Source organism: Nannospalax galili, unplaced genomic scaffold (assembly GCF_000622305.1).
Source record: "Nannospalax galili isolate Female #2095 unplaced genomic scaffold, S.galili_v1.0 scaffold700, whole genome shotgun sequence".
Classification (NCBI taxonomy): Eukaryota; Metazoa; Chordata; class Mammalia; order Rodentia; family Spalacidae; genus Nannospalax; species Nannospalax galili.
The window spans coordinates 166,999-192,164 of NW_008346151.1; the positions used below are offsets into that span (position 1 = coordinate 166,999).

At 39.7% G+C, this 25,166-nt stretch overlaps 2 protein-coding genes across 11 annotated transcripts in view; both read left to right on the forward strand.

Annotated features, from left to right (window-relative positions):
• Seh1l (SEH1 like nucleoporin) overlaps positions 1–14,216 on the forward strand; it is a 25,688-nt gene extending 11,472 nt beyond the window's left edge. Inside the window, exons 5-9 of one of the 3 annotated variants that reach the window (XM_017800486.2) lie at positions 3,371–3,469; positions 7,300–7,440; positions 7,960–8,117; positions 10,794–10,944; positions 13,571–14,216. In XM_017800486.2, coding sequence (XP_017655975.1) covers positions 3,371–3,469; positions 7,300–7,440; positions 7,960–8,117; positions 10,794–10,944; positions 13,571–13,760 — 739 coding nt within the window. In that variant the 3' untranslated portion in view covers positions 13,761–14,216. The other 2 variants (XM_017800487.2, XM_029568069.1) reach the window with 2 other exon arrangements.
• Positions 14,217–19,104: 4,888 nt separating this feature from the next.
• The window catches only part of Cep192 (centrosomal protein 192), a 114,399-nt gene continuing 108,337 nt past the window's right edge, over positions 19,105–25,166 (forward strand). For all 8 annotated transcript variants that reach the window (XR_003851018.1, XM_029568062.1, XM_017800484.2 and 5 more), the window contains exons 1-4: positions 19,105–19,173; positions 19,645–19,797; positions 23,588–23,755; positions 24,899–25,027. Coding sequence is in view for 7 of the 8 variants with exons in the window: in XM_029568062.1 (XP_029423922.1) it covers positions 23,592–23,755; positions 24,899–25,027 (293 nt within the window). In the remaining variant the exon portion in view is untranslated. The remainder of the gene's footprint in view (positions 19,174–19,644; positions 19,798–23,587; positions 23,756–24,898; positions 25,028–25,166) is intronic.

Below are 25,166 nucleotides of genomic sequence, written 5' to 3' on the forward strand. Positions count from 1 at the left end.
AAAATAAGAGTGTGATGGGTGTACAACTAACACCATGGGAATGAGAGTCACGTGATTATGCAAAAAGATTTATTTGAGAAGTCTAGGTTTCCCATTTCTTACCCACAATCTAAAGCCCAAAAAGTTCTAAAACCAAAATTATGTTTTAAAAAGATTGATTATTTATAAATAAACGGGTTTTTTTTTTTTGGTCTCTTTTGAGACAGGGTCTCCCTGTAGCCCCAGCTGGCCTGGAACTTGCTATGTAGACCAGGCTGGCCTTGAAATCACAGAGATCTGCCTACCTCTGCTTCCCAAGTGCTGGGACTAAAGATGTATGTTACCAGGCCCTGCATATTTCTCTTTTCTACCTTGGCATGGGTCTCTGTTTTCACTCCACAGAGGAATCCATCTGTTGTACATATTTTGGTGTGAACTTTCAGAGCATTTTCTGTGTATATTAAAGTATTCCTAACAAACAGATAATGCAAATATTACCAGGTACATACTGAAACAAGTAGACACAGCATACCCAGGTGTCTGTAACCCATGCCTTTTCCTCCGTGCAGTTCCTTTTGCACTTAAAAATACAGTGTGTATGTGTGTTTGTACATATATTTAAATATTTTATGTGTTTGAGTGTTTTGTGTAGATGTATGGAAGTATACTTGTGCCATGCTGTGCCAGCAGAGGCTAGAAGAGGGTGTCAGATCCCCTGGAACTAGTTGTCTGTCATATGGGTGCTGGGAATGGAACCAGGTCTTCTGCAAGAGCAGCCAGTGCTCTTTGCTGCTGAGCCATCTCTTCAGCCACTTTAATTGTGTTTTTAGACTTTTCATTTTATTTTATTTACTTTTTGAGACAGGTCTCACTTTGTAGCTCTGACTGGCCTGGAACTTGATAAGTAGACCAGGCTAGTCTCAGTTTCACAGAGATCCACCTCTCTCTGCCTCTTGAGTGCTGGAACTAAAGGTATGCTCCAGCATGCCTGGCTAACTATTTTTTTTTTTTTTAATTGTAAAAGACTAATTTGGTAAGAAAAAATGTAATAGTCTAGAAGAGCACTGAAACAAAGCTAAAACAAATGCTGTTAATAGTTTGGTTTCTAGATTTTCATTCTGATTGTCCCTGTAGTATTTTGTAAATGATTTGCTTATGCTTGCTCTTGTTCCGGTGTATCTACACAGTGTTTATAGGTACTGCTAGGAAGTTGACTGTAGCTCATTTATAAACTTTCTATCTCTTGAGATTACTAGTAAGTTTTAATATTGATAATTAATAGTTTTTAAGTATATGTCTGTACCAATTAGTCAACTTGTAGATTATATATTGATTCTTTAAAATATTTTTTTTTGATTTTTTGTATTTTATGTATATGGATATTTTGCCTGCATGTATTTAAGTGTACCATGTGCATCAGTGTTCACAGAGGCCAGAAGAGGGCATTGGATCTTTTGGAACTAGAGTTTCTGACACTTGCTACCTGTCATGTGGGTGCTGGGAACTAAACCAGGGTTCTCTGCAAAAGCAGCCTGCTTTTAACCACCGAGCCATCACCCCTGCCCTTGACTCTTAAGAAAGAAAAATTAGCTTTTTAAAATTTTTTATTTTTTTGCTTGAATCTTGCATTGAGCCCCCTCTCTCCTACTCCTTGTTACATTGTATTTTGTAAATATTTAACATGTGTGCACTATTTTGTCTTTGAGTAGTTAATTCTAAAATATAAGTATAGGGCTTGAGCGATCACTCAGTAGGTAAGACCACTGGGTGTTCTTACAGAGGACCCTGGTTCTGTTCACTGTACCCACATGGTGGCTAGCAACCATTCATATCCAGTTCCAGGGTACTCAATTCCCTCTTCTGACCTCTGTGGGCATTGCATGACACAGGTGCACTTACATGCAGGCAATACATTCATACACATTGTGGTTGCTCTCCTGCTCGGCCCTCTGCTTGCCCGGTGTTGTGTCCGACTGCTGCTGCTTCTGTCTAGTCCCGGACCCGGGCTGGTAAGGAGGCTGTGTCAGCAGAGCTGCATTCAGAAACAGAAGACCAGGTTCGGTGACACAGATCTGGTTTATTGCAGAAAGGCACAAGCTTATATAGGGGCAGTGGTCCAATCATAGCACAGGGAGTAGGATACCTTATTAGCATAACAGGCTTAGCGTCTTATCACAGTGTAGCAGTATAGTGGGCCAGATGCCTTATTAGCATAGTAGGTTTCAGTTAAGTCATGTGACCCAGGCTGTTGTTACTCAGCTGTTTATCTGGAAGTGACAGTTTTAGAATTTAGAGGGTGGAGAGTGGGAAGTGGCGAGCTCTAGGTATCAGTCTCATGATTTGCCTGTTGGAGCGTTTGTCACAAGGCATTCCTTGTGGCTGCTGTATGGCTGTCATTAAGACTTTCACCCTAGGTTCAAGCCTGTCTCCCACACACATAAAATAAAAATAATAAATAAAACATTTCAAATTTAAGTGTCAGCCAGATTTTATTAAGTAAATAAATATTCATTAGATAAAATTTTCATGAAATAGTTGTTTGCATAGAATAATCTCAGTTACTTTTTATGTTGTTATTGTAGCACTTTGTAGTTTATCTGATTTCTTTCTTTTTTGGGTCAGATGAGTTATATAAAGGACTAGTAATAAAGCTTTATTAAGCTTTAATAATGAGGAACTAATTTTTTTTCCCCTCTATTGTCAAATTTTGTTTATAGCTTTCTTTTCTTTTTCTGGATAGGGTCTCAGGTAGCCCAGGCTAGCTGAAGTATTGGCACAAATTTGAGGTCTTCTTAGGTTACATAGTGAGAGCCTGTCTGAAAAAACAAAACAAAAATAAATTAAAATGAATAAACAAGCTGATTTGGTATAAAAGTAATAACAGCGTGATTATAGTTCACTTTACAGAGCCATTTTTGGTTGTTTATCTTTTGCCTTTTCATAATGAGGTTGTCACCATGGGAGTCCTGAGAGATGTGGCATGGCTTCTGGGGTGGGGTGGTCCTTTCTACACTTCCTTCCTCTACCTGCATGTCTTTTTCCACAAAGTATTCAAAAACCTTTGTCTGCACTTCATAGTTAATGTCTATCTTTTAGGAGCAGACATTTCTAAGGTATTGCATGTCTTGTTGTTTTTTTAATTTGTCAATTGTTTGAAAGTCTCTTTTGGAAAAAGCATTCCTTTTTATTTAAGCCATGGAAAATGTGGTTCAAACAATCCAGGACAGAGTTCTCTCAGTTTCCTGTGTCATGTTCCCAAGCACATCTAGGTATATGGTGGGGATTCAGATATGCTGTAGGGACAGGCCGAGGTTATTGGCCACTTGATTCCAGTTATTTAATTCTCTTCACTAAGTGTCTTATAGAAAGTGTTGTTTCTTTTCCTTTCTAGCTCTCGAGCTCACTCCCCCATGATCGCCGTGGGAAGTGATGACAGTAGTCCAAATGCAATGGCCAAGGTTCAAATTTTTGAATACAATGAAAACACCAGGTCAGTACTGCTTTGTTCAGAATTACATTTAAGTTTTTAAATATTCCTTCTTTCCATTACCTGAGTTCTGTGTCCTTCATTGTGTATTTACTGGTTTCCTGGGATATACCAAGTTCTGTACTATGCTCTCATTTGTAGAAGTTCTTTTTTTTTTTCCTTTTGAGGCAGGGCTTTATGTTTCCCAGTTGGTTAATAAGCTCAAGTGACCCATTTCATCCTTCTGAATAGCTGGTACTAAGGCATGTGTCCAACTTTTGCTAGACTCCAATAGTGTATGGCTGAAGAGAAGAAGGTGATTGGTATCTCAATATGTACCAACTTGAAGGGAAAATGGAAAATAATACTAAGGAATAGCATAAACTTTATGAACTAAAAAAAAGGATGTTAAAGAGTTTTACCTGAGGGAACCTCATCTAAGGATTATGTTAGGAATGTTCACTTAGAGGAAGACCCATAGGATGAGTAGAAAATAGCTGGACAGAGGGTAGAAAGCACTCTTGAGTAGAGACTACATGTCATAAGGTCTGGGAACAGCCTTCACTGGTTGGAACAGGCAAAACGGAATGTGCTGATGAATAGCCAAGACTCAAGACTAACGCCAGTGTTTTGGTGTAATCTGAGGTAGTTAACTCTTCTACACATGTGAGGATTCAGGGTGAAGATGCTGTTACAATAGTCTAGGTGGGAGATTGTAGTGGCTTTGGCACTGAGTAGGGAGAAAGGGTGAAGGCATCAAGATAACACATGTGCATGCATTTATATAGGTTATGATGTTTGAATACATGCAGAGTAGGCAGCTTTTAGCCATGTTTTACAAATGAAGAAACAGATCAACAGCCAATGATCATCTAAGTTCAAATAACAAGAGTCAGGACTAGAAACAAAGTCTTTGTTGTCCTCACTACCACCCTGCTTTTGAGACCAGTCTCACTAAGGAATACCTGGTTGGTATAGAACTTACTATATAGACCAGGCTAGTCTCATACTTGATGTGATTCTTCTGTTCTCCTGCCTCTCCCTCCTGAATGCTGGGATTACATTGTGGGCCATCACACCAGCCATATAATTTCACTTTAAAAAAAAATGTCACAGTGGGCATGGTAGCGCATGCCTTTAATCCCAGCACTCGGGAGGCAGAGTCAGGTGAGTTCAAGGCCAGCCTGGTCTACATAGTTCCAGGACATCTGGGGCTACAGGGAGACCCTGTCTCAAAAAAGACCAAAAAAAAAAAAAAAGTCACTAAGACTGTCATTTGGTTACTCCAGATAGGAAGGGCTCTAGATAACTATTATTAAAGTATATAGTTTTTCTCAGGTAAGGAAAAAAAAAAAATCTGAAGTATTTTAAACATTTTTTTAAGCACCAGGAAGTGTACTAAAAGCTGAAGATAAAAAACATGCATATAACAGCATGCCTTTAATCCCAGCACTTGAGAGGCAGAGGCAGGTGGATCTTTGTGAGTTTAAGGCTAGCCTGGTCTACATAGCAAGTTCTAGGCCAGCTGGGGCTACAAGGAGACCTTGTTTCAGAAAGACAAAAAACCAAAACAACAACAACAAAAAACCCATGTGAATATAATACAGTGTACTGTCCTCATATAAGGAGCTCAGAACCTCTAGGGTTCTGACTATAGTATAGTGCTGTGATGATGTTAGCATGTACCGGGTAAGATGGAGCAGAAAAGAACATAGTAACCTTTGATTGATAGAGCTAGGAGAAGTATTGGGTAGGAGTTGGTGTTTGTGTCTCAGTTTTGAAAGACGGTGTTCTGCAGGTAGGGGGGAGCAGGAGCAAAGACATGAACATGACACAGCATGGTGAGGTGTTCTAAATCTCGCAAGTGTCTAGCTGCTGACACTACATAGAAGCAGGGATGTGAGTGATCTTGCTTAGGCGATTTTCTAGGCTCAGATGCTCAGGAGTGATCCCTGAGGTGTTCTAGCTCATAGGTATTTCAGGGAGAATGTTGGAGTGAAAAGGTCAGGGGAATGTGATGGAAAGGCAGGATGGAGATCTCTGCACTGTCTGCCTACATGCGGGGTTGTGATTTTGTATTGGGTCCTGTATTGCTTTCTTGGGGCTTAACACAACAGAAATTTGGCTTCAGATCTGTCCATGCTATTCAGTTTGAAAAGCTTAAGAACAACCCATTGGAACACTCTGACCTGTTCTCTCCATTGCCTGGTTATTATCTGTTTACTGATAACAGAAACAAAATCATGAGTATCAAAGATTTTCATTACCTTTCTCTTTTAAAAATTTTAATTGTTTTTTATTTTTTGTGTATGAGTATTGCCTGCATGTGTATAAATGCACCTATGTTGTGCAGTGCCCACAGAGTTCAGAAGAGGACATTGGATCCCCTGGAACTGGAGTTAGGAGTGGTTGCTAGCCACCATGTGGGAACCGAACCAGGGTCCTCTGCAAGAGCAGCCTGTGCTCTTACCACTGAGCCATCTCTCCAGCTCACATTTCTTTTCTTGAGCATGCTAGGCAAGTTCTCTGCTACATAGGTCTTTGGTTTTTTGAGACACTCTTGCTGTGTATCCCAGGGTAGCCTTGGCCTTGAACTTGTGATTTGTCTAGGATTACAGGTTTCCACTGCCATACCCAGTTTGAAAGGGTTTGGTTTTGTCAAAACTTAAAAACATCAATCCCTTTGCTATCAGCTTTCCTTATCTATATTCATCAGGTGCTTAGGAAATTCAATGCCATTTTTTTTTCTTTTTCCTTGTTTTCTTTCTTTTTCTCTCTCTCCCTCTCTCCCCCTTTCTCTTTTTCTCTTTCTCTCTTTCCTCTTTCCTCTCTTTCTCTCTCTCTCTCTCTCTCTCTCTCTCCTTTCTCTTCTTTCTTCTTTCTTTTTTTTGCTAGAGATTTGTAGCCTAGGCCAGCCTGTAACTTGTTGATCTTTCTGCCTCCACTTCCTAAATGCTGGGAATACAGGTGTGTGCCATCAGGGCCAGTTCTCTTAATCTTCTCTTTAAAATGGTATTAATGGCTAATAAATAAATTGAGTTATCCTAGCTAAGTTTTTTTTTTTTTTTTAAATCATATTGTTTTAAACTATACTTCAGCTGCCAAAGAAGCAGGCTGGAGGCTTATATTGGTTTCTTGGGACTTAAATTTATTCATTTACAGTTCTGGAGGCTAGAAATCTGAAATCAAGTGTTGACTGGGCTGTGATCCTTTGAAGTCCTTGCTGGGTGGATCTTTTAGATTTTGATGGTTGAACAAGTTCCTTGGTTTGTGGTAGCATCACTCCAGACTCTGCCTTCATGGTTATATGGCACCTTGCCTGTGTTTTTTGTGTTTGTCAGAGAGCTGAATGTTAGAGTCAGTCCTACCTAAATTAAGAGCGTACTCTGAAATCTTTAATTACATACACAAAGGCATTTTTTCTGATAATACATAAATGATAAGTAAAAGATACTTTCTGAATAGGGGCATGTTCCTAGGTTAGAACTGAGGCATGTCATTTGTGGGCCACTATTCAGCCTCTTTCCAAGGTAAGCACTGATGTTGAGAGCAGTTTGAACAGAATTGAGATACACTGACATGTGAAGTTTGACTTTTTCAAAAAGATTTTTAATTTTATTTATATGTCTATGTGAGTGTATGCCATGTGTGTGCAGTGACTGCTGAGGCTAGAAGAGGGTGTTGGATCCCCTGGAGCTGGAGTTCCTGGCAGTTGAGAGCTGCCTGATGTGGGTATGGGGATTGAACTTGGGTCCTCTGGAGGGAGGAGCAAGTTCTCTTAACCACTGTACCACCTTTCTAGCCCCTAGTTTTAAAAGTTTTATTTCTGAAATAATTCTTGCAATTTTCTTTAGGAAATATGCAAAAGCAGAAACTCTTATGACAGTTACTGATCCTGTTCATGATATTGCATTTGCTCCAAACTTGGGAAGATCTTTCCACATTCTGGCAATAGCAACCAAAGATGTAAGAATTTTTACATTAAAACCTGTGAGGTAAGTTCTAGAAAAATTAGGAATTTGACAATATTTTTCCTCCCAATTATCTTTTTTTGGGGGGGAGATTAGTAAAAGTGAAGATCTGAAGCTTGGACTTTTTAATGAATATTTCATGTGTAACCATACGACTTTTTGTAGTGAGGAATTAATTTTGAGTGGTTTCCGCTCCTTTTCTTGTTTCTGTGCTTCTTTGCTGCTACTCTTCTCTTTAAATTTATTAATTAGATTTCTTAGCTTTGTTTTGGGGGATAACATCCTCGTTTGTTGTTTCTTCCATAAAAGCTTCTGAAGAGCATTTATGGGGTGAGATCACTCCAGGCTTTGTAGAAGTCAAATGAAAATGACACTAGGTCACTTCAGGGACTCAGGGGTGGAGGTGGGAGCTGTAGGTGTGCAGGTGGTTATAAGACAATGCTGAAAATACGTTATTTGTGTTTCTTACTTAGAACAACATACATATGTATCACATATACACATTAAACATTTTTTGAAAACTTTCCTAAATTTTTTAAATAGGAAAGAACTTACTTCCTCTGGTGGAACAACAAAATTTGAAATCCATATAGTGGCTCAGTTTGATAATCATAATTCTCAGGTCTGGCGGGTGAGTTGGAACATAACAGGAACAGTACTAGCATCTTCAGGAGATGATGGCTGTGTAAGATTGTGGAAAGGTAAGGTTCTTAGTGGAGAGATAATTGTTCCTTCTATATCTTTATACTTTTCACTTAAAAATGTAAACTCTGAACTCTTTTTTTTAATTACCTTTTGTAGAGCTTTTAAAATAATTGCCTTATATTTGTGCTATTTTTGGATCACATACAAACCTGTTTGTATATGCAAGAAAGCTATTTACGACTAACTAGAATATGGAGTATCTCTGATAAAAGCTAACATTAAACTACTTGTGTAACTTGTGTGACTGCTTTATAAACTTAGATCAGGCTTCCAGTGGTCTCTTACTTTATTCCTGATTGCCTTAAACCATCAGCCCTTGGGTTAGAGAGGTGGCTCAGTGGGTAATGTGTTTGCTGAGTGCAAACCTGAGTTTGAACCCCCAGAATTCATGTGAAAACCTGAGACATAGTGTGAATGTCTGCAATCCCAGTGCTCCCATAGAGAGAGAGAGGAAGTGGAGACAGGAGAATCTCAATGGGCTCATAGGCCAGTTAGCTTGGATATGCAGCACAGCAGAAAAACAACAGAACCCTGTGTCAGACAAGGTGGAAGGCGAGGGCTGACACCTGAAGTTGTCCTTTGACCTCTGTGTGCTTGCTGTGGTACATACACCAACATACACACACAGTCACACATACACATTCAGCTTTTAAATCCACTTTCTTTTTCCTTTCTTTAACTCCCCAATGTTCAAGAATACTGGAACTCTGATCCTGAGTTTCTTGTAGTGCCACACTTGGGGGAACTTGGTTCAGCCAGTTGACTATTGTCAGTACAATCACAGTGGGCATTCTCCGTGCTGAACATCCAGCTTTATAGCTTTGTTAGGTCATTTCCCTGAGCAGTTATTGCCTCCCAAGATGAAGTTAGGCCAAGCCTTAATGGCCTCCCATGTTCAGTGTTAGTCTATATTCTGTAGGACCAGTCCAAACTGTCCTTTCTTCAGTTTGATTTTAAGGGCTTTGCTGTCCTTATCTATGTCTGAGCCTTAAGTAGGGCAACACAGTAGTAACTTGTTAGGCTCCTTAACTTTGATTTCCTGGACTCCTTGACTTCATTAACCAGTTTTGTATTCCAAGAGTAAGGCCATGTTGGATAAGCCACTAAAATGGCTGTGCAAAGGTTTTGTTACCAACACACATCTCTGAATGTAACTAACCTACAGTGTTGCTCATGTAACTTGTATTTGCATAACCAAGAAGATAGTTCCATCCCTTATCCAAATTCATTGTAAGAAAGACAAAGAATTTGGGTTTTTTCTTTTTTTAACGGATTTTATTTTGATATAACTTGTATGTGTACGTGTTGGCATGTGTGGGAGCATGTTGTGTGTATGTGTGTGTGTGGAGGTCAGAGGCCAACCTTGGCTGTTCTTCAGGTGCCAGCCACCTTTTTGTTTTAGACAGGGTATCTTGCCTGGAAACACGCCAAATAGGCTAGGCTGGCTGGCAGCCACTGAGCCCCAGGGATCTGCCTGTCCCCACACCTGAGTGTTGGGATTGAAGTGTGTTCCATCATTCCTGGTGGGTTCTGCTAATCAAACTCAGGTCCTCATATTTACAAGGCAAGCACTTTACTAAGTGATCTGTCTCCAAAGCCCATATATTAACTTCTTAATGTATCAATGTTATAGATGAGAGAATTGTCTCTCCTAATTATCTTCAAGGAAGGGAAATAGGTGGTAAAAGCTTTTATGTTTTTAAAATTAGTAATTCTTGGGGGCTGGAGAGATGGCTTAGTGGTTAAGAATACTGGCTGGTCTTGCAGAAGACCCAGGTTCAAATCTCAGCACCTACACATGGCAGCTAACAACTGTCTGTAACTCCAGTTCCAGGGGATACGACAGCCTTTTCTGTCCTCCACAGGCATTGCACTACATGGGTGCACTTACCTACATGCAGATAATACATACATACACATAAAAATATAAAATATTTTTAAAAAATTAGTAATTCTTTGCGTGTTTTTGTTTTTTTGAGACAGTCCTACTCTGTTGCCCAGGCTAGTCTGGAACTCACTTTGTAGCCCATGTTGGCCTAAAACTCAGAACAATCTTCCTGCCTGAGCCTTGTGAATACTATGATTATAGGTGTGTATCACCACACCTGGTTTAAATCAATAATTCTTTGAAAACCTTAAAAATTTGTTGTATGTGTTTCATCTAAAAATTGTCAAGTGTGACACCAACCTGGAAATAAATGTAGTCTGCTTGGAGTGGGAAGATGGCTCAGTTGGTAAAGTGCTTGCTGTGCAAACATAAGGATCTGAGTTCAGATCCTCAGCACCTAAGCAAACCAAGACTGTTACGGTGTACCTGTAGTCCTCGATGTGGGAAGATGGAAACAGGAAAATCTTTGGAGCTCTCTGGTCAGCTAGTCTTGTCTAATTGATGAGCTCCACGTTCAGCAAGAAGCTTTGCCTCAAAAAATAAGGTGGAGAGTGATAGAGGAAGGCATCCAAAATCTACATCTGGCTTCCACATGCATGTATGTACACACATATATATGAACATGAGAACATATATGCACATATGTTACACATTGACACAGATGTTTTTAAAAAATGTATTCCATAGTCTTGTCTCATTTCTTGTAGTTTTAGGAGAGGGGTACAAAATTGTGCTATTAAAAATAGGTGTTAATCGTGTTAATGTATTTGGCTTTTTCCTTCAGCTAATTACATGGACAATTGGAAGTGTACTGGTATTTTGAAAGGTAATGGGAGCCCAGTAAATGGGAGTTCTCAGCTGGGAAACTCAAATCCTTCTCTCAGCTCAAATATTCCAAATCTTCAAAGCTCATTAAATGGATCTTCTGCTGGCAGGTAGGCTGTTCTGTGGAAAAACTAGAAACTATCTTTAAAAGTTATCCTGGTAGCCACATTAAAATTATTTTATTTCATTACATAAAAAAAATAATTTATTTTTATTTTATGTGTATGAGTGTATTGGCTGCATGTATGTGAGTGCACCTGTGTCATGCAATGCTGTGGAGGTAAGAGGGCTTCAGATTCCCCTGGAACTGGAGTTAAGGACAGTTTGTAGCCGCCATGTGGGTGCTGGGAATTGAACCCGGGTCCTCTGCAAGAGCAGTCAGTGCTCTTAACCACTGAGCCATCCCTCCAGCCCCTATTTCATTACTTTTAAGATGAAATATTTCACAAATAATTGTGACACTAAAGTGTAAAGTTTTGCTCTTAGATCAGTATTTAATGCCTTAACTGGTCATAATGTTTCCAGGTGCTTTGTAAGGCCTTTGAGTTATACTCTGAAATTTAGTGGTCAGTAAAAATGTTAATAGCTTTATTTAAGATTCTGTGTGCACCACCATGCCCAGCTGGAATTTTCTTTTCTTTTTTTTTTTTATTTTAAAAGACTAGGCCTCACTAACCTTGACTAACCTGGAACTCTCAGAGATTTGCCTGCCTCTGCATACCGAGTGCTGGGAATGAAGGCAAGGACCACCATGACTGGCTGATGGAATTTTTGTGCTTAGAATTTTAATAACTATGAAAGGAATTTATAAATCTGAGATCTTGAAGTTTAACATATTTTGCATATATTTAAAACAAAATTTGTTGTAATCCAAAGAATCTTCCCTTTGAAGAAGCCTTGCTTTCCTCTTTGACTTTGAGGTGTTAAATACTTGCATCTACTAAAACAGTTTCATGGTTACCAAAGAGGATAATGGAGATTAAGTTATGAAGCTAAGAATAGACTTAAAAGTAAAGATTTGGTTTTAGGTTGCAGCTTGTACTGTGTACTTTCTTTGGTAATAGTTTTGACATTTTGGTCTGTTTTCTTATTGTGCCAATAACCATCTATGTTAGATCTGTGATGCATTCTCCCTTTTCCATTTGTATTATGTCCTTTAACAGAAAGCACAGCTGAGTACAAGCTAACGGGAGTAACTTTGCTGTTTTGCTGCTTGTTGCATGCACACAGGAATGGAAAGCGAACTCCTTTCCCCCTTCCCCAGCGCCATTTGATCTCTCCCAGGATACACCAGCAGTCTGCTCACTACTAAACACAGCCCAAAAGGCCTTTAAAAATGCAATGCATCTAATCTTTTGTACTAGTCAGTTTATTGACACTACATGTGGAGAGGTTTTTTTGTTGAGACATCATCACCAAAACAATTTTTTGAAATGTTCTTGAAACTAACTTGGGTTTAAAAACTAAAAAAAGATTGTTACCATCCTTGCATGTAATTGGGAGGAGGGAAAACTACAGTCTTATTCCATTTGGAGAATATAGGAATATTTTTTTCATTTTCTAAAACAATAAGCTAAAATGATGAGTTTTATAATTTTAATTTGAAAACTGAGTAAATATTTTTCATAAAGATTGTTTTGAGTGCTAATTTGTTTACTTTTTGTAGAATTTCTTTATAGGTGATATTATCTCAAACAATGCTGTTATTTTTTTGTAATTAAAAATATCATTAAAGGAGCAAATTATTAAAGTAGCACTGGTGTTGCGATAAAAGAAATTTGATGGTATGGTTTGTAGTCAGCAGTAGATTAATTTCTGGTTACTGTTCCAGTTTGTAGTAAAATGGTGGAAACACTTTTTTAAGTTTTCATATTCACTAAAGAGATGACTGTTTCTAATATGTGCATGGATATTTTTATGGTGTGATTCTATATGACGTGGTTTCCTTTAAGACACTATTTGGAAACAAAAGAGATACAATTAAAATTTTTGCTGTAAATGTGCATGCAATTAACATTCCATGTCTCAGGATTTTCTTTAGTTTGTTGTTTCAATGAGTTCATATCTTCTAAAACTGACTTTGGTGACAAAACTATAAATATTTACATTTAATAAAATGCATACATATTACGGGTAAGTTATAAGATGACTGAATAACGGCATAATTCTTTGAGCCTTTTACATATCAAAATTCTTTAGTATTCTAAGTTTTTTTTTGCAGGAAAATATGTTCAATGATTGTAGTTCTTCAAAAGCATGTTGCAGTAGTCGGTTTTACTTTGTGAAAGTGTATCTGAATTGGTTCTCAGTATCATGTATGCACTAAAAATGTGTGCCTGCTGCTGCTACAGATGTAGCATTGCTCAAATGGAAAGCACATTAGATTTGTAAATTTACAGAATCATGTTTGAGAGATTAAAAAATGTTTTAAATTAATGTCTCTGTAACACACATAAATTTTTTTGACATTTTAACTTTAACAGCTTGTATTTTTTTCAAGTTTCTATACATGCTTAAGCAATCTTGATTGAAGGGAGGGCCTTGATTTGTGCTGTTATGTTCTGTTAGTTCTGGCATGAATATACTAGCATTTTTTTTCCTTTTAGCATGCGTTTCCTCCTCTTTGGTTCTCTTTGTATTTACTACTTTTCTCTTTTTCTTCTGTTTTTTTTTTTCCTCCTTTTTCCCCCCTGTTGTTTTTGTTTTGGTATTTTGTTCCTGTCTTCATTATTTCAGGTATTTCTTTCCCCCTCTGGATTCCCCACGGGCTGGATCAAGATGGTCCAGTTATGCCCAGCTCCTTCCTCCTGCTCCTCTGGTAGAGCACTCTTGCGATGCTGACACTGCCGACCTCCAGTATCCTCACCCTCGCAGAGGATACCTCTCTCGGCCTCTTAATCCCTTACCTGAGAATGAAGGCGTTTAAAACACTGATCTAAAGGCCTTATTCAGATGCTTGTAAATGCTTTCATTTGGGGCTGTTTTTGTTTTTCTTCGTTTTCTTTCAGAAGATTTTTCTTGTTAAGGGCCTATCTTGCATGGATTACAACCACAGTATTTGGAACTTAAACCTGTTTGTACTTCTGCATCAGAGAAACATTGACTAGTTGATTATTTTTGATGAAATGCACTTTGAGTAAGCAACATTAAGTGTGAAAGATACGCCGTGTCTGATTTCAAAGTGCCTGTTTTGTACATTTTAATTTTGAACTGTTGTCATAGAGTTAAGTTTTGTGTCCTCTGATGTACCAATTAATGTGAAAATGTATCATTATGGTTCACTCTGCTTTTGAGACATATTAAGAAATACTCTGAATTTTACAGGCTGATGTTACAAATGACTATGTAAAATAAATCATTCCTGTGTATAAAGCAGCAAAACGTAAGGCTATTTTGTCTTTTTTTTTTTTTTTTTAAAGGAAAATGCCTTCCACTACTTGGAATTCTTGCTTAAAAGCTTTTGTAATTATTATCCCCGGAGGTTATTTAATAAAAAATATTTTAAAAGACATGAATTTGTTGCTTTATAAAAATAATATCTACTTGGATTTTTTTTATATATAAGTTGACCTTGAATTTGATATGTAGCCTAGATGACCTTGAACTCCTGACCCATCTACATTTACCTCCAAAGTACTGAGATTATAGGCTTTCACCACCATACCTGTCTAAAATAGTATAGACTTTAAGATAGTTTCAGCTTACTTTCTTTTTGCTATGTCACAAAAACAAAAAAGCCCCCCTCCAAAAAAAATCAGGGGATAAACAGATATTACACTTAAAAGATACAATGCCAAGGGACTGGTGAGATGGCTCGGGGGTGGGGGGTAAAGATGCTCATCACTAAGCCTGATTACCTGAGTATGTTCCATGGAACCCACATAATGGAAGGAGAAAATGAATTCCTGAAAGTTGTATGCACAGACAGACAAAAATGTAATAGAAAAGGAGCCGGGCATGGTGGCACACGCCTTTAATCCGAGACAGAGTCAGGCGGATCTCTGTGAGTTCAAGGCCAGCCTGGTCTACAGAGTTCCAGGAGAGCTGGGGCTACAGGGTGACCCTGTCTCAAAAAGACCAAAAAAAAAAGTAATAGAAAAGGTAGAATGCCAGTGTGTAAATTAACACTTAGAACTGACAAATATTGACTTCAATCTTAGTAATGAGCATTGTTTTCTAAAGGAAAGTTAGAAATAAGGTTATATTTGATATTATGGTAATTATGGTAAAATAATTAAAACTGTGGAACTAGTAATCTTATTTGGAGCTTAGTTTTCTTAGGAATTGTTTAAGATTTACCTTTCAAGACAAAAAAAAAGATATATTTTGAAAAGTACTTTATGTGTGTAAGGTTTTCACCTTGATGATGTAATTGTCATAACTCTATATATTCTAATTTTCAGGAGTTGGTTTTCTTACTCTACCATGGGTCTCAGGGATTGAGCTCAGGTCTCCAGGCTTCTGTAAGAAGTCTTTTTACCCACTGAGCTTCTCTAATTTTCAAAAACATCTTTCTTTAGTTGTGTTTTACTCCTAGAGTGTCCTAACATGCAGGAGATAAAGGACAGATAGAATATATCCTATTTTAATTAAAGGACCATTTAAATTTTGTTGTGTTTAATGATAAAAAATAAGACAGGCATGGAAGGTGCATGTCTGTAATCCCAGTACACTGAATGTTGAGGCATGAGGTTTTCCATGAGTTTGAGGCCAGCCTGGGCTACACAGACCTTGTTTCTTAAGAAGAGAAGATGAAAATATTGTGTCTTTTAATTTAGCATGGCAGTGTGAACAGAAATCCTTTTCAAATCTCAAGGCATTTTGTTAAAAGAATTGTAGATTTATGTAGGCTCAAAGCAAGGCATCTAATTTAAAGATAATTCTGTCTCAGAATCAACAGATCATGTCTTAAGAGATTTTAGTGGTTATGGAGTTATTACAATAAGAATCCAGACCATTCTCCAATTTAATTTATTGGCTCTTTGGTATGAACTGTCTCAGATACTAATGTTGGATTCTATGGGCTATGTGTTAAAATGAAAGGTAGTCAGCATACAACTCATTTTAGTGGGAGAACACATTTCTAAAGTTTGTGGACAGTATAGGCTTAAAAGCTACTGACTTCCCTGAGCTGGCAGATTGGAAGGGATGTATCTATTTTTTTTTTTTTTTTTTTTTTTTTTTTTTTTTTTTTCTTGTAGCCCCAGCTACCCTGGAATTCACTAGTAGACCAGGCTGGCCTAAGCCTCCTAAGTGAGGGATGTATTTTTTTTATTTTCATTTTGTTTTAATTTTCATTTATTATTTTTATGTGTATGTGTGCATTGCCTGCATGTAGGTAAGTGCATCCGTGTCGTGCAATGCCCGCGGAGGTCAGAAGAGGCTGTCGGATCCCCTGGGACTGGAGTGACAGTCTCCAGCTCCAGGATGTGTCTTTTTTAATGGGCTCTAAACTTGAGGTTGAGGAAGGTAAAAGAATGGCTTTGTTTTCAGGGAATATGCTAATGAAAGAGTGGGATTTTAAGGACCCAGTAAGAGATTAATTTGAAATCATACCTTTTTTTAAAAATATTTTTATGTGTATGACTATATTGTCTGCATGTATGTAAGTATATGTAATGCTTGTGAAGGCCAGAAGAGGCCATCAGATCTCTGGAACTGGAGTTATAGATGGTTGTCAGCTGCTGGGTGCTGGGATCTGAACCTGAGTCCTGCAAGAGTAGCCAGTGCTCCTATACGCTGAGCCATCTTTCTAGCCCCTAGAATCATACGTTGTAACTGTGGGAAATGATAGTGGCTGAGGCATTCCACTGAAAGCATTTAATAAAGGAACATTCTCCCACACCACCCCTCTTTGTTTTTGGATAGGCATCATTTCTAATTCTTTGGAAGTACCACTGACTGGCTGTAGGGCTTCTACTGGCTCTAAGAGATGTGGAAGTTAAAATGGGAATTCTGTTTTTCCTATCTAGTTGGCCAATAACCTAGCTATTGAGGTGTAAGACAGTAAGCTGATACTTGTTGAGTGCTTTCTAGATACTAAGTTTAAGTGCCTCAGGGCTCCAGTTATCCCCACTTTACAAATGAGGAAACTGGCCCTAGGGTGCATAGCTAGGACCAGGAAGGGAGACTCAGGGTTCAGATCTAGGCAGATGGTTCTTCCTGCATATACTTTGGCTTGTTCATCTCCATCACCAGACAATCTTAACAGGTTGCTGAGTATTTTAGGGAAAGTACTTGGTGGCTTGGGGATTATGAAGGCCATTGCAGTTGGAAATCCAGGGATACCAGATGGATGGCAGCATGGGAAATGCAGACACATTCCACAGTGACATATTCCACAGTTTACCAGTGGTGTGACTGGCTTAAGATTGTGAAGAAGGGTAAGTAGGTATTACTCAAATCCTCTCAGCCCTACATCTAAAGATTTGGGAGGATTTTTTTTTTTAGGTTTCAGAAAATCTTGAGTTTTTTCACTTACCTTTGCTTCCTATGGACAACAGTACCCAGAGGCAATTATACTTGACAAATTCCAAATCTAGATTGCTTGAAGAAAAGATACCAAAATACCCAGTGGGCTTATTAATAGCACAGGCCTTTACCCTAACACTCAGAAGGCAGAGGGAAGAGTACCAAGATACCCAGTGGGCTTATTAATAGCACAGGCCTTTAAGCCTAGCACTCAGAAGGCAGAGGTAGGTGGATCTCTGGAAGTTCCAGGCCAGCCTGGTCTATATAGAGCTGTAGGCCAGCCCAGGCTACATAGACTCTTAAAAGAGTATTATAGAGAGCACCGAACTTGAGGATTAAGAGGGTACTCCTGATAAAGGAATCAGGACCAAGCTAGATAACTCAAACTAAATGAAAGGTAGTGACAACTGGGCTGGGGGAGTAAGCTCAGAGGTAGAGCGCTTGCCTAGTGTATGCCAGCAAGGAGGTTCTGTGTTCTATACCTAATACCCCAAAAGGATACAGTGTGGCAATTTAAGGAAACAGATGGCAAAAGCAGACTAAGGATAGGGGCAGTATTTCATCTTTTAAATTTGTCTTGGTTTTGTAAGATAGTATCTTGGTTATGTACAGTCTGGTCTTTAACTGGCATTGTTTCCAGAGAGGAACCCATGGAGAGGTTAACCAAGGGGTTAACCAAGCCAGGCGTATTTGGAGCACACAAGTCTGTCCTTTCCCACCAGGCTAAACTCAGGAACAGTGACTTATTTCTCTAAGTGCAAGTGTATCATAAGATGTTCAATAAGTATTAAGAAGTTAGCTTTGGAAAAGAGGGATTCCTTTCCCCTTTTAAGACGTAAAGACTAAGGACCCCCCCCCCCACAACTTATAATACTAATTACTCTTGCCTTTACTTTTCCTTCCCACATCCTATTCACCAGCCAAGGACTTACTTTTCCCCCTACAGATAAGAGTTATGCAATTTGGGAGTCTTTTAGATAGACCCACTGAAGGGGTACCCCAGTTGCCTCACTCTGCATCCCTGTTCATCATGGAAGAAGCCAGAGCAGTCTGCATCCCAATTCCCTATCCACAAGATGGGTAACCTCTTCAGAGGATGCTGTGATAAGAATAGGAGGTAGGAATTGGCTAGGCAGTTAGTGTAGACCCCAAAGAAAAGTAGCTAGTTTCTTGGCTAAAACTCACAATGTTCTTGGGCCTCTTAGCAACATACTCTGTTCCAAAGGCCAAAAATACATGCATGAAATTCTCAATAAATTATTTTAAAAAGCAAGACAAAAAAAGACCAAAACTTTTTATAGAAAATTTGAGTGGACAGTATAAACTTGTATAGAGCAGAGGTAGTGATGGGATTTTGTGGCTTTTTTTTCTCCTTTCCAGTCCAGACGAGCTTTATCACAGGTCATTGGGTGTAGGGAGCTGTCGTTAAAACAGAAATTCAAGGAAAACTTTGCCGCTCCTGCGTCTATTCCACGGTGGGAGGGCGAAAACCTATCGGGTGACCTTCGCCGGGACTGTTTCCTGGTGGGTGAGGTGACTTAGGGCGCCATGTGGTGCCACACTGAACAGAGTGGGCGTTAATTTCAGGTTGGCAGGGATGCAGAAGGCTCCTCACAGTCCCGGGCTGCACCCGCATCCTTTCCCACCGAGCGCACAGCTCCCGGGCTTCAAATCCAAGCACGCGCCGCGTTGACCAATCACTGGCTTTTGCCTGTGCGTCGCCCAATCTCGGCCGGCCCTGAGTCGCCGGCCCGGTCCTGGGAGGTTGCGGAACCCCGGCTGCGCATGCGCATTTGCAGCGCAGCGGCCGCCACTTAGAGGAAGGTTTCGGCCCGCTGCCGGCTGTCGTTGCTGCGGCCGTGGGCCGGGTGAGGGGTCTTGCGTCTGGGAGACGGTTGGGGGTCTTCATCTTGGCCCGCGCTGCGGCTGCTGGGCGGGCGGTGACGGATGGGCCTGGGGGGGACGGCGGTCGGGGCAGGGCCGCTAGGTGAGATCAGTTGGCTGCGTGCGGCCCAGGCCTGCTCTGGCTTTGGAGCCACAGCGCCCTGGTTTCTTGCCCTCCGACTAGTGACGTCTCTTTCCCGGAGGGACTAACTGCCTGTGAGCCTTGCCGTGGAGCTTTTACCTGGCCCAGTGCTCGGCCGACTGCGTGGTGGGATTGTGGGCGGTTCTTTGGTTTTGTCTGCGCTCCGACCCGGGAGGTTTTTGTTGACGCTGAGGTGCTGTCACCCCGTTTCTCGCTTTTCATTTGGTTTCTGCCTAGCCACATTCATGCCTGTTCCTCACAGCTGATACAAAATGAAATGTTGACCGCCTCTCTGCTTTGCTCCTAATTTCAGACTTTGCGTAGTTGACCATGGAGTCCCTTTTGACACAGTCGTTTGGAGGACAGCTGTTTATATGACAATAATTTCATTTGGAGTGACCGTTTTGAGGTCATGCTTCTGATATTTTCACTGCTCCACATTTCAGTTTTTTGGGCAAAGTTCACGGTAAGCTTTAAAAAGTTATATACGACATGTCTACCACATTTTGACATGTACCAGAATGTACCAAGAGTTAAATGATGATTGCTGGCAAGTTTGACTAGGTTTTGTGTTCCACAGCATGTACTTTTTAAATGTGTGCAGGTGTATGTGTAGACCTAACGACTACAGGGACCCAGGAATGCCATTAATTAAATACAAGTGAATCCTTATGTGAAAATCGAGGTCATTCTACTACTTTAAACAAATAGCAAGAGAAACTGCAAAGGTGGCAACTTGGTTCAAATATAGAAGAAAACATGACACTGTATTATTTTAGTTTTAGATGGTGGAGGAAGTGTGTGTAGGTAATGGAATACAGAGGGAAATTAGGGCATTTTGCCATCTAGGAGAGCTTTAGGAATGGTCTATGCATGAATGGTGTTTTGTTTTTTTGGCTTTTTTTGTTATGTGTGTGCGTGTGTGTGCGCATGCGCACGCATACATGTTCTCTTTATTAAGTGAGTTCTAGAGATCCATCATAGGCAGCTGTTGCCTTTACCTGCTGAACCAGCTTGCTTTTATTTGTTGTTGTTATGGAGCGTTCTCTGTTGCCCTGTCTGGCCTAGTATTTTTGGCTGGTCTCAAATTTGAGGCAGTTGTGCCTCAGCCTCCTGTGTGTTGGGATTACAGGCATGCAAGGCTAGATTTGGACAGGCTGGTTGGGACACTTGCACAGTGGCTGAAAATGTAATAGCTGGCATTGGGAATAAGCAGGGGGCCTCAGTTCCAGAGTTCTATTTGAAATGAGACACATTAGAAATTGTTAACTGAGATGCAGGACAGATTGGAAGGATCATGATATCAGCATATACAACTAGGGATCAGGGTTCTGTGAGTGTGCTAGGGTTAAGACTTAAGAGTGATAGAAGAATGAGTGGGAGAATGGAACAAGTTTGGTCTTAGATTTGTTGACTAGAGCCGTTCAGAGGTTTAGAATAATTGTCAAAGAACATTTTGAAAATATGGGTCTAGAATTGAGCACAGAGGTGTAGGCTGAAGGTAGAAGTCAAAGAGATCTCATTAATGTAGAAGAAAGAATACTCTGGGGCCAGAATTGCCTAATAGGAATATAGGACCCCCCCCCTTCCCCCAGGGCCTGGGAAAGTATCTTGATTCCCTCTCAGCTTCAGTTACTTCATAAGGATAATGGCTACTTTACAAATTTGATGAAATAATTAGAAAAGTCTATGTAAACTACTTGGAACATTACTTGACAATAAAGTAGATGGTAAATATAGCTAGTGTCGTGGTTTTATTTCTGTTGCTGTGATAAAATATCCCTACAAAAAGCAACTTAGGGAAGGAAGGGTTTGTTTACATTTCTAGTCATAGCCCATCTTAGCAGGGATGCCACAATGGCAGAAACTTGAAACAGCTAGTCATATCACATCCACCATCAAGAGCAGAGAAAAGGGGGCTGGAGAGATGGTTCAGTGGTTAAAAGCACTGACTGCTCTTGCAGAGAACCAAGGTTTCCCAGCACCCACATGGTAGCTAACAGCTGTCTAACTCCAGTTCCAGGGGCTCCAATGCCCTCTTCCACAGTTACTGCAAGACACAGCTGCTCTTATATACATGCAAGTAATACACTCATACACATAAAATAAAAATAAAAAGCAGAGAAAAATAAATGCTTGTTTGCTTGCTCATACTCAGTTTTATTTCTCTACTCTTGAATAGTTCAGGACCACCTGCCTAGGGAATGATGCTGCCCAAAGTGGGCTGGGTCTTCCCACATCGATTGACTTAAGACTATCCCCCACAGACTTGCCCACAGGTTAATCCATTGTAAACTTTCATTGAGGCTCTACCCATATGATTTTTAGGTTGTGGCAAGTTGACAAAGCTACCCTCCCAAGCTAGCCAGCTAGGAGGAGTTATAGACTGTTTCTTTTCACTCGTGTGTGTGTGTATGTATGTATTTATTTATTTTGGGGTCTCCCTGTAGCCCCAGCTTACCTGGAACTCACTATGTAGAATAGACTGGACTCTATCTCACACAGCTCCACTTACCTCTGCTTCCCAAATGCTGAGATTAAAGGTTGTGCCATCACACTCAGTTCAAATACATATTTCCATTGTTGTGTGTGTCTGTCTGTCTGTGTCTGCATGTGGGTATGTCCACATGAGTACAGCTGACCTCAGAGGCCCAAAGAGCTCCCCCTGGAACTCAAGTTACAGGGGGTTGTGAGCTTCCTGACATGGATAATGGGAACTGAACTCAAGTCCTCTGGAAGAACAGTAAGCACTCTTAACCATTGAGCCATCTCTTCCCTCTAATTGCTGGGATTAAAGATTAAAGGCATGTGCCAGCATGTATGGCTCCATATATATTTTTAAAAATTTATTTTGTGCCAGGCGTGGTGGTGCACGCCTATAGTCCTAGCACTTGGGAGGCAGAGGCAGGCAGGTCTCTGAGTTCAAGGCCAGCCTGGGTCTACATAATGAGTTCCAGGGCAGCTGGGGCTACAGGGAGACCCTGTCTCAAAAAGACCAAAAAAAAAAAAAAATTTTGTGTGCACACATGAGTGCATGTGTGTTTGTGCACACATGTGTTTGTGGGAAATTAGAATGGATATGAGAGGCTGTGGGGTTACAATTGACATGATAAGGGATGACCTCTCTTAGAAGGTAGCATTTAAATTGAGATGATGGTTAGGAAGCAGCTAGCTATGCTGTGATCTGAGAGGTGAATATTTTTGGCCCTGAGGCACATAAAGACTTGGGAGTGTTACAGGAATGGAAAATCTAGGATGTGTGAGCAAGGCTGAGAGGGAGGATAGACAAGTGGGAAAGTAAACTGGTTCATGAAGAGAAAGTGACTCTGGAAGACTTACTGACATGACTTCTGGCCTCCATATGGCATACACACATGCACATGAATTCTCACTCATGTACACCCACATGCTATGAGTACATCATACAGACATATACACATGTCTGTACATATAAATGTGTATTCAAGCTGGGGTATGGTGACGAACCCTGTAATTCCAGCACTTGAAAAGCTGAAGCAGCAGGACTGCAGGAAGACCTTGTCTCAAAGACCAAAACAAATTTTAAAAATCTGTATATTCATTCTTAACAACAATCTGTGATTGGGATGTGGTTCAGAAGTATATGATGTATTTATCATGTTCAAAGCCTGAGTTCAATACCTTGCAGGAAAAAATCTTCTAAGAAGACTGCAATAATAATCTCTGAAACCAGGGCTAGATTGATTTTTAAACATTTATTTTGTGTGTGTATGTAGTTGTGGGGCATGCATGTGCCATAGCATGCATGTGGAAATCAGAGGACAACTTGTAGAAATTGGCTCTCTCCTTCCATCCTATGGGTCTTGGCATCTCCAACCAAGCAAGCATCTCTACCCGCTGAGCCATTTTGCTAGCTCTAAATATCAAACTTTAAAACTAATCCTAAAATCGGTTTTATACCATCTTCGCTTTCTTTATTAGGTAAGTTTGTGGTAATTCTTGCTCCTTTATACATCAAGCCACGGCTAACATCAACTTGTCTTTCTCTACTGTGTTGGTTCTAAGAAGATACATTTAATGTTTGATATATATTCTTAACTGTAAGATAGCAAAGTATTCTGAGAATTACTTTATGTCAGAATATTTCCTAGCAGTGGTCTCTCTCAGTGATGTCGCAGAAATCTTGGTTTTCTAAGATTTAAGAGGCCTTGTTCTTTTAATTGTTGGAAAGTGTTGTGGTAATAGCCAACTTATTTTAAAATGCTCTTGTTTCGCAGTGAGATGGAAGATTTTCGAGGTATAGCAGAAGAGTCCTTTCCAAGCTTTTTAACCAATTCATTACTTGGTAATAGTGGGGTTTTGGAAAATGTCACTCTTTCCTCAAATTTTGGCTTGCCTGTTGCTGTTTCCACACTTGCTAGGAGTAGATCCAGCATTGATAACAGGTAAGGCTTACGTGAACAAACATTTTTTCATTTCTATAAAACCTATAACATACTGGTACAGGAAAGCTGGGTATGGGATGTATTAGGACTTGTGTGTCTGACTTCTTGCCTGCTTCTTTTTGGGTAACTGCCATTCTCTTTTCTCTTTTAGCTTACTGGTTTTATATGTTTTCCTGTTCCAGAATATGTTTGAAAGACATCTGTGGATTACATTTTCTAGCTGTATAAGGAGATTAGTGAACTGTATATTAACATTAACCTCTGACCATCGTTTGGAGTCATTGCATGTCTTTAGAACTGTGACAGTTTCCCTTTTTAATTCTTTTCAGCCAGCTTCATGCTTTATTGGGTCTGTGTGGCTGCCTTCCTTTGCTAGCCTTCAGTTTGTTGTATGTTTCTGTTTTTGTTTTTGTTTTTGCAGTACTGGGGATTGAACACAGGGCTTTATGCATGCTAGGTGAGCACTTTACCACTAAGCTACATCCCTAGGCGCTGGTATATGCTTTGGAAGTAACTTAGTTTGTATTCATAATTCCGCTTCTTCAGGGCAAATTTTTCTTTTTTAGGAACCAAATCAGCTTTTATTTTCTTTTCTGTTCTGGTTTTATAACTAAGAACATGTTTGGCTAACTATATTTTATTTATGTCACTCCAGATGTGATGTGTATAGTTCACACATGATTTCATGTAAGGTCCGGGAAATGTGTAAGACTTGAGCATGTTTAAATACCTGACCACTATATCCTTCTCAACCTAAACATTTCATAAGAAATATCTTTACCTTTGGGATGAAGGGGATGGATTAATTCTCTCAAAGATTATTTTGAACATTGGGGCTCCTATGTGTTTTTATTTGCTGGTGGCTAGTTTTATTATTAATTATGTATTAAAATTATTAATCTTGACAGGTCTCATGTAGACCAGGCTGGCCTTGAAGTTATTGTAGTGCAGTATGATCTTGAATTTGATCTTCTTAGTGCTACCTAGAATTACAAGCTTGTTACAACCATGCCATTTTATGTATTGCTAGGATTGAACCCAGGGCTTTATACATACTAGGCAAGCACTCTACCAAACAATTTGCCTAGCCCAACATGGTGAATTTTAAGTGTACATAATTTAAATATTAACAATTTTGATTAGGTATCCTGATGTCCAGGCATCGTACTTAATAGAAGAGAGGCTTTCAGTCCCATCTGAGTCATCTCCAAGTTGCCAAAGTGACAGCAGTGAACCAAGAGAGAGATTACAGCTCAGCTTTCAGGCTGATGAGTAAGTGTATACCTTCATTTGCTTGCACTGTGGTAAAAGCTAGCCTTAGTCTTGGAAAATGTATGACTTTATGTTGAATTCTAAGCATCTTTAAGACCTTTCATACATATATATATATTTTAAATATTTTATATTTTTA